The sequence below is a fragment of the Dipteris shenzhenensis genome, chromosome 25 (assembly GCF_047967505.1).
Source record: "Dipteris shenzhenensis isolate YYH24624 ecotype China chromosome 25, Dip_SZ_1.0, whole genome shotgun sequence".
NCBI classification, from domain to species: Eukaryota; Viridiplantae; Streptophyta; class Polypodiopsida; order Gleicheniales; family Dipteridaceae; genus Dipteris; species Dipteris shenzhenensis.
This window is the reverse complement of record NC_141620.1, coordinates 5,790,830-5,800,039: the sequence shown is the minus strand read 5'-3', so window position 1 is coordinate 5,800,039 and position 9,210 is coordinate 5,790,830. Positions and strand designations below refer to the sequence as shown.

General features: G+C 43.9%; 1 protein-coding gene across 1 annotated transcript; it reads left to right on the top strand.

Moving 5' to 3' along the window:
* The first annotated feature begins 280 nt into the window (after positions 1-280).
* On the top strand, positions 281-8,966 carry LOC147885364 (protein NRT1/ PTR FAMILY 8.2-like). Its single transcript, XM_087397004.1, has 5 exons — positions 281-438; positions 641-830; positions 1,228-1,445; positions 1,533-2,068; positions 7,796-8,966. Exons 1-5 carry the CDS (start codon positions 394-396, stop codon positions 8,673-8,675), a joined length of 1,869 nt encoding a protein of 622 aa, XP_087253130.1. The 5' UTR covers positions 281-393; the 3' UTR covers positions 8,676-8,966.
* Positions 8,967-9,210: the final 244 nt, after the last annotated feature.

Below are 9,210 nucleotides of genomic sequence, written 5' to 3'. Positions count from 1 at the left end.
GAGGATAAAGCTTCAATAAAGTTACCACGTTTTTCCTCTCTGTTTCCCAACACATGCGGGCAGAGTGGACGATAATATCAAAGTTGACATGGGATTTCACGATTATATCAAAGTTGAGGAGTTTGGTGGCCAAAAGAGGAGTCGAATGCGGACTGCCAGGTCATGTGAAAGTGAGAAGATCCAGCACGTATGTATACGTACGTTCATGAAATGAAGCATTGATTGGCCCCGTGTGTGGGCCCCAGGAGCGTTAACATCGTAAGTTCCGTCTGTTATCACGACGAATATGGAATTTGTGACTGCAATTCAATTCAGCTCTCTCCGACAACGCCTCCTCAGTCCTTAGCTCAGCTCGCTCCTGTCCTCCCCTTCTTCCACCCTGCCAGGGATTTCATGGGAATTAGTGCTCAAGATGGCATTCCGGACGAGCCCCTGGCGGTGTGTACAGCATTTGTTTCCTCCTTTGGCCTTCTTCCGTCCATGGATGGCCTTCTCTTCGCTTCGTCCCGTCGACGCAAATAGAAAATTCTTCTTCTAGCTTGAATTCGAAAGTCTACCTCACCAATAAGTGTACTCCTAGTCTTGGAAGATTTATGTAATGTTTGTGCGCAGTCTGACGTTCTGTTTATCGCTTCGGCAGGCGACGTCTCACCAGAGCAACAACGGAATTCGAGGGAATAAATCTCCAAAAGGAAAATTGGATCCTGAGGATAATGGATACACTGTCGACAAGTCTTCTACATATACGCAGGACGGCTCAACTGATCTTCGTGGAAAGCCTTCAGTAAGAGCGAAGACTGGAACTTGGAAGGCGTGCCCTTTCATTTTAGGTGTAGATGCCTCACCTTGCATGCACATCGTTTTTTCTCCCTCAAATGGAATTTGGTTTGGTTGGCCATGCTATGGAATTGTCTGTCTAGTTCTGCAGTCTTAACGTTAAAGCGTTCATACACCTTTCGATTTAGAGTTTTGTTAGCATGCATGATTAAACTCTTGCTTTGGAAGGGCAACCTTTGCTCACTATGAGTCTTCCATCTTTGTGAGAGTTTTCGCTGCTAAAATGGCCAGGCTTTCCGTACACAAAGGTTTCCTGTCACGAACCTTGGTTTTTTTCGTTTAGCTGCTAAAATGGCCAGGCTTTTCGTACGCAAAGGTTTCCTGTCACCAACCTTGGTTTTTTCGTTTAGAGTGGTAATAGTCTTACTTTTTCAAATGCTTTGTCTGCAGGAAATGAGGCCTGTGAGAGGCTGGCCTACTATGGAATCAATACGAATATGGTAGTATATATGACAAGAAGGTTACACCAGGGTTCAGCAACTGCAGCTGTCAATGTGAATAATTGGTCTGGAACTTGCTACATTACTCCATTGATCGGGGCATTCATGGCTGATGCATATTGGGGTCGTTACCGTACAATTGCAGTCTTCTCTTCAATTTATTTTTTGGTATGCGTGAATCTTTGAAAGCTTGAAAATTGAAATGGATATATGTAGCTGGGAACTACTTGTTAAAAATGAGCGTGGTTTCTGCAGGGGATGGTTCTTTTGACATTGACAGCTGCTGTTCCTTCCCTCGTTCCACCAAATGATGACAGGGCATCACTTGGTCAGCTTGCTGCATTTTTCACAGCACTTTATCTCATTGCCTTGGGTACAGGAGGAATCAAACCCTGCGTCTCTTCTTTTGGGGCAGACCAGTTTGATGACAATGACGAGGCTGAGAAGAAGAGCAAAGTTTCTTTCTTCAACTGGTTCTACTTTTCAATCAATGTCGGTGCCCTTATATCTAGCAGCATTCTTGTCTATATACAGGATTCTGTCAGCTGGGCATGGGGATTTGGGGTTCCAGCGGTAATGATGGGAGTAGCCATAGTAAGTTTCTTCTCAGGTACTCCACTTTTTAGGCATCAAAAGCCAGGAGGCAGCCCTTTGACTAGGATTTTCCAAGTGTTGGTTTGTGCAATCCGTAAACATGGGGTGGCTGCTCCACCCGATGCAAGATTGCTTTTTGAGACAAAAGAATGTTCTATTCAAGGAAGCAGAAAGCTCGAACACAGCAATCAGTTTGGGTAAGTACAGCAACTTTGATATGTCCAAATAGGTTCTAGAGTTGTAAAATATAAAGAGCTGTATGTCTTAGGGCCATGCTAACAACCAACTTCTTTTGATGGTATCCTTTTTTTGGCGCCTTTATAGTTCTTGAAAGATTAGCTCAGCGGAAAATAAAAGAGCCCTAAATCTGGCCGTGGCAACAAAAATTGCAACCATTACAGGAATACTTTGCTGTCACTGTAATAACGACCCCCGGTCCTTCAATCTGGAGTGTTATCTCTCGAATTTACAAGCCTAAGGATAGACAGTATCCATGGAACCAACACCATCTTCTCTCAATCACACAGAAACCAAAGAACAAGGAGCCGCATACCTAGCTCTGAGATGTCAAACGAGCTGGGTGCTTGGAACGATGTGAGGCAGCTTGGAACAGTTCGAGGTAGCTTTCAAGATGTCGAACGGGCTTGGTTCTTGGAACAGTGCTTGAAGCATGCTTGTCAGCTGAGAGCTTTGAAAGTCCGGAATTAGAGGAGACAGATGTGATTACAAGCACATGAATGGCCTGGTTTTGACTGGGCGCCTAATGGTGAGGATATTCCAGACTGGATCTCTAACAGAAGCAATGATCACCGCCCAATTCAAAACCTGCCCTGTCACATAGCATTGACAGGCCATGCATGGCAGTGTGACAAGAAATGTTTCTAGAAGCGTTTCTAGAACTGTTTCTAGATTTTGTCAGGTGTTCCGTCTAGAAACACATTTTAAAAATGTATTTTATATGAATTATATATCAAGTGCAAATAATTCTCTCTCTCTCTCTCTCTCTCTCTCTCACTCACTCACTCAAAAGAGCTCTCAAATACACATACACATTGAGCACTCTCAAAAGAGTCAAGACATAGGTGACAACCTGTACTAGGGCGTTTTGCCCGTTAATGTTTCGTCTAGAAACGTTTCCAAGTGTTTTGCATGGTAGAAACACGTATTTTGGTCACACTGCATGGCCATGATATCCCATGCATGGCCCTAGAATCCATGCATCGACCTGTCAGAAGACTTGTGGACTGGCCACGTCACAAGCTTCTTGAGAGCGGGGTCAAATTCTCCTCGGAGGCGAGAGCCACATGCCATGTGTACAACCATCTAGTAGTTGGTTCCCTCCGAAGTTTCCCTCAGGATAGTTGGAGCTCGTTGCGCAGTTTTATTGGGTAAACCGAATGATTAGAGGTATTGGGGGTTGTAACATGCTCTACCTATTCTCAAACTTTAAATAGGTCAACGGCCTAGGTTTCTCCGTTGAACCCGGTGCAGAATGGGAGCTTGAAGTGGGCCATTTTTGTAAGCAGAATTGGAGATACAAGATGAACCAAAATCCATGTTTAGGTGACGAACTGCGTGCCCACAACGGTTGTGATTGATTAAGACAGCAGGACGGTGGTCGTGGAAGTCGAAATGCGCTAAGGAGTGTATAACAACTCACCTGTTGAATCAACTAGCCCGAGAAATGGATGGTGCTGAAGCACGCGACCTATAGCCTGCCATGGGGGCGAGGGCGAGGCCTCGATGAGGAGGGCGTGGGGATCGTGGTGCAACTCTTGGTGCAAGCCCGAGTGAAACATCCCTAATGCAAATCTTGGTGGCAGAAATGGTCCCCAATGCAGATCTTGGTGGTAGTAGCAAACATTCAAATGAGAACTTTGAAGACGGAAGTGGAGAAAGGTTCCATGTGAACAACAATTGGACATGGGTTAGTCGATCCTAAGAGATGGGGCAGTCGTGTGTCAAGGGTGCATTGTGCGCCGCGCATTAAAAGGAATTGGGTCAATATTCTCGAACCAAGATATGGCGGTGGATGGTAGCGTGACCGAATCCAAAGACGTCGGCGGGGGCCCTAGGAAGAGTTTCCTTTTCTTTTTAACAGCCCGCCCACCTTGAAATCAGATCACGCGGAGATAGGGTTAGTGCCCACACCACACGTCTCATGTTGTCCAATGCGCCGTGAAAATCTGGAGTGACTGTCGATCATGCTCGGTCGTACTCATAATCGCATCAGGTCTCCAACGTGAACAGCCTCTGGTCGATAGAACAATGTAGGTAAGGGAAGCCGGCTAAACGGATCTGTAACTTCGGAAAAAGGGTTGGCTCCGTGGGCTGGGTCTAGGGGTCTACGAACTCTGACTCAAAGGCACCAGCGGTGAGGGCAGATGTCTGCGTGCTGATCCGACGATTGGCGCAAAACGTCGTCCCTCGTGGCGGGGCATTCCCTAGGCGGTGAACTACCCTCTCAGAATTGGTATGGACAAGGGGAATCAGATTGTTTAATTTTCATTGCGATGGTCCATGCGGATGATGACGGAATGTGATTTCTGTCCAATGCTCTGAATGTCAAAGTGAAGAAAGTCAACCAAGCGCGGAGATAACTATGACGCTCTTAAGGTAGCCAAATGCCTCACCATCTAATTACTGATGCGCATGAATGGATTAGCGAGATTCCCACTGTCCCTAACATAATCACAACCAAGGGAACAGGCTTGGTAGAATTAGCGTGAGGTGGAGGCAGGGCTCGGCCCTTGCTTCTAGTCTTAAGGTGCGTCCGCGCGCCGATCCAAGTGGAAGACATCTAACCTTCAATTGTTGATTTTTGGTTTTTCCCTTCTCAATCGCTGTAGTGCTTGCATGACTTAGGATTTTCAAAGTGGTTGTAAATTTTGATGGTGCTTTGTGACACAGTTGTGTCATATCGGGACTTGATTCTTATGTGTCAAATGATATAAGCCTTGCCTTCTCATGCATTACAGGCTACAATGTCATGTTTGTCCATTCATAGTATGCTACATTAGAAGATGAAACACGACCAAGGACACATCTGTGATTGACTGATATACTGACTCGATATCAAAGCTTGGTGTGTTTATGGATTTTAAGGTTCCTGTTGCAGCCTATGTTGGCTATCATTGTGATTGGAAGGAAACCTTTTTCTGACCAAGTTGAAGATTTTACTTTTTAATGATATGGCTTGCAGTGCCCAAGGAGACTTCTCATGTTTCTTCAAAATTGTTACCAGTTACTTGAACCGTGGACATAAGCTGCATCTCTACCTTTGCATGTATAGCTGCAGCAGATGATAGATTTGTATCAACCTGTAACTAGCTGTTTAAATATCATTTTGTTTAGGCAACAGCTAAATTTCCTATTCTGGCATTTGTACCTTTTTGATGATGCAAAAGACGTAGACCTGATTTCCAAAGTTGGTGGTGTGCTGATGATTGCTGAGATGCCTTAAGATTGTACTCTAATGGATTGATTCTAGCTTTGGGGAAGGTGCAACTGAGCACAGGGACAAAGGCCACCAAGCCTGAGCAGCTGTTGGGCAAAGCAGTGTTGAGAAAAGCTCCATGGAGCAGTCAGTTTTGTGCTGTTTTGGGAGTCCTGATCTATGGGACATAGTCGCAGGACTGAGGTCAAATTCAGTGAGGATGAGGAGGAGATCAAGCATTAGGGTCAAAATCCCCTTGCCTCACAGATTGAGAATTTTTAATTTGTTTCAGAGGGTTGGAAGTTGGAAGGTTTTGCAGGATCTTTATGCATCAAAGAATACTCCCATAATTCAATGGGCTTTTTACCTTGAGGGAGGTTGGAAGAAAGAGCATTGTGAATTATATCTCCAGGCAGAAGGTGAACAAATTAGGAGAAAAATTGGAAGATGCAAACGTGGTACATATGTTTTTGAATGGCTGAATCATAGATTTCAACTGAGTGCTAATTTTGAAAAAGGCACGAAAGAAGGGGATTTAATTGCGAAAGGCAAAAAGATAGTGCAATGACTGAAAGGTAATGCCAAAAGAAAACGTCATGTTCATTTGTGGTTAACAAGATCATTGGACTTTTGAGTGTTATAAACAGAAGGCACTACAAGCTATACTTCCTCTCTTGGCTTGTGTGCAAGAGTAGTAAGAAGCAACAAAAAGAGCTGCAGTGTCTTTCACTGAAGCAGAGTACATAGCAGCTAGCAAGGTGATTTTAAAACCACAAGGTTGAGGCTTCTACTCAGAGAAATTGGGATGCCACAGGATGATAGTACAGCTGCGTTTGTAACAACAGAAGCTGTATTTGTTTGGCAAAAACCCTTCCTTTCATGCAAGAACTAAGCAACTGAAGTGCAGATCCATTTCATCAGGGAAAGCTTGCATCATAGGAGAGTACTCACTTATGCCCTTTCGGGACCAACTAGTCGTGCTTAAAATCTGGCATCATTTAACTCAGCTAGGGTGGCTTATCATGACAATGGGCTAGTACATTTTCTTGTGTGCCACGTGGCCATGTGGCACTGCCATGTCATCATAGGGTCTAGAGAACCCAGTTTTGTAAGTGCATGTGTTTGTAGTGTCTTCTTGATGTAAGTACTTCTCACACATGTATTCTATGCTGTCCCTCTTCGATTGTGAGGGTTCAATACGAGTTAGCTTTTTTCTCATTCCCACCTGCATCTTGCTGTCCTTACAAAATCGGGCTCTGCTAGCATATGACAAATGAGCAAGCTAGTAGTGGAAGTGCCACTAGGACGAATTGTGTCAAAGACAAGCACAAAGAAATGCACAATAGTGCACAAGAATTTGTGGAAAGGGAAACTCTGCTTCGTATTGGCTGCCAAACCTGGACAGAACACTGCAAGTCCAAAAGGGGCATAGGCTGGTGCAATGCCTTCACAGTTTGGAAAATAGCCTGAGGAGAAGGCATGTAGGTAGCCTGAAGGAGGCCACACAACTAGAGGGGTTCCATAAATCTGACACTAGGATGCGTTGCCCTATGAGCTAGATTGTCTAAGCATTTTTTTACTTACATGCTCGTTTGGGAATGAAGGGAATGTGGACTACTTTTTGATTACCCTCTCCTTTTGTGCTAGCTTTTATCACAACTGAGTCTGCCCTTCACCTCCAGAGTGCCGACAGAAACTCAACAGAAACTCATGAAGACATTTCGATAAATGGATGCTCAAGCATGTGTGGGTGTGAGCATATGTTTATACTATGGTCTGCACCCACTGTCGGGCGCTGATGACGTCAGTGGGGATGTCATAGTAGCTAGTCCCTGTTATGCATGATGGAGTTTATGGTTTTCAACTTTATGAGTGACCACCATGAGATTGAAACTGCGCTATGTGTTGTGTTTTTAGAGGATGAGTTTGGGCATGTTTCTGGATTCATCTAGACATATATGTCAGTTGAGCTGACTCAGGGTAGGCCAGCCAAGTTTGTGACACAAACTGGGCAGTAACCATGCTGCAAAGATGGGCCTTGATGGTCCTATGGTTGCGCCTTTTTCTGGCCCTCCAAAGCAGCCCATAAATGGGGTAGATCCTACCCTAGATTGTACCCGATGCTCTTCTCATACAGCGGCTTAAAAATGGGGCATGTGAGGGATCATCTTTGGACACACAGGTTGGACCATGGACTTCCAATACCCAATGACAAGATGTCAGCTATAAATATTTTTCCCATTTGTTATAATTCAAAGCAGGGAAATTGTACTCAATTGTCTGGTTAGCAACTTTCGAATAAATTTTATTACTTAAGCTTCATAAGGGGAGATCAACGTACAGTAGTAAATGTATAATTTGGCACCCGAGATGAACAGCCTGTCTACCTCTGTATTCTATCTGCATTGGATATTTTGAGAGGGGATGCAAGGCAGCAATAATCGAATCTTGCTATGCTTGTTAATATGATGATTTTTGGTGTTTGAAGGTTTCTTGACAAAGCAGCAACTCAAACACATACAGACAATTCTAATTCAAGTCCATGGAGGCTGTGTACTGTGACTCAAGTGGAGGAGGTTAAGACTTTATTTCGCATTTTGCCTATATGGGCTACTAGCATTATCTTCTCTACAGTTTATTCTCAAATGTCCACTCTATTTGTGTTACAAGGTCAAGCCATGGATATATCTATGGGTCCAAAATTTAACATTCCTGCAGCCTCCTTATCAATATTTGATACGTTGAGTGTCATAATTTGGGTCCCTATCTATGACCGCTTGATTGTGCCATTTGTACGGCACTATACTGGACGCATTCATGGTTTCACTCAGCTTCAACGTATGGGAATTGGACTAGTAATTTCAATTTTTTCCATGACAGTAGCTGCTATTGTGGAGATCAAGAGGCTAGAATTAGCTTCACAGCATCATCTCACAGATCCCACAGAAACAGACACCCCATCGGTATCAATGAGTATATTCTGGCAGATACCACAGTATTTTCTGATCGGTGCTTCAGAGGTTTTCACATTCATCGGACAGATAGAATTTTTCTATGATCAAGCGCCAGATTCAATGCGCAGTCTTTTCAGTGCTCTCACGCTTACCACAGTAGCTTTAGGTAGTTACTTGAGCTCTTTACTTGTCTCCATTGTTACAAAGATTACTGCGAAGGGCCATAATCCTGGCTGGATTCCGAATACAAATTTGAACGCTGGCCACATGGACTACTTTTTTTGGCTCTTGGCTGTGCTAAGCTTCCTAAATTTCCTTATTTACTTGTGTTGTGCACACTGGTACAAGTACAAGAATGTCCATGTTGACGATCCTTCTGCAGAATTACAATTGTCAGACATCGCTGCAACATAATGCAATATTATGACTCATGCTGTATGAGATATGTATATCATGGTAAGGGACACGGCCTCTCTGCAGCTTGAAGCTGATATTAGAAACCATTCTCCTCATTGTTCTTGCTACCAATATAGACATGAAAACTCCTTGTACTATGTCTAATGCAGTTTATATAAGGTTTTCTCCTCAGCAATAGACTATATTTGTTGGAAGAAGTTGTAATGAACGGCAGAAGAATTCTCCTTACTCACCATGTATATTTGCCATGGTGAACTCTAAGAATAATTGACGTGTGTGTGTGTGTGCGTGCGTGCATGCGTGCGTGCGTGTGTGGTGTGTGTGTGGAGTTTCATCTTTTCTTCGTTTGGGTTTGCTACTGGGCACTATGGACTTTATGGACATATAGGAATTGTAAAGTCTTTGGTGATCCTACTTTCTCTCTGTTTGGCTTTTTTAGGCGTTCTCTGCAGCAATCTTTCTTTGATTGCTTGCAGACCCGCTGCATAGATCATGAGGTCTTTTTTGCATATATTGAAATTTTCAGTTGATG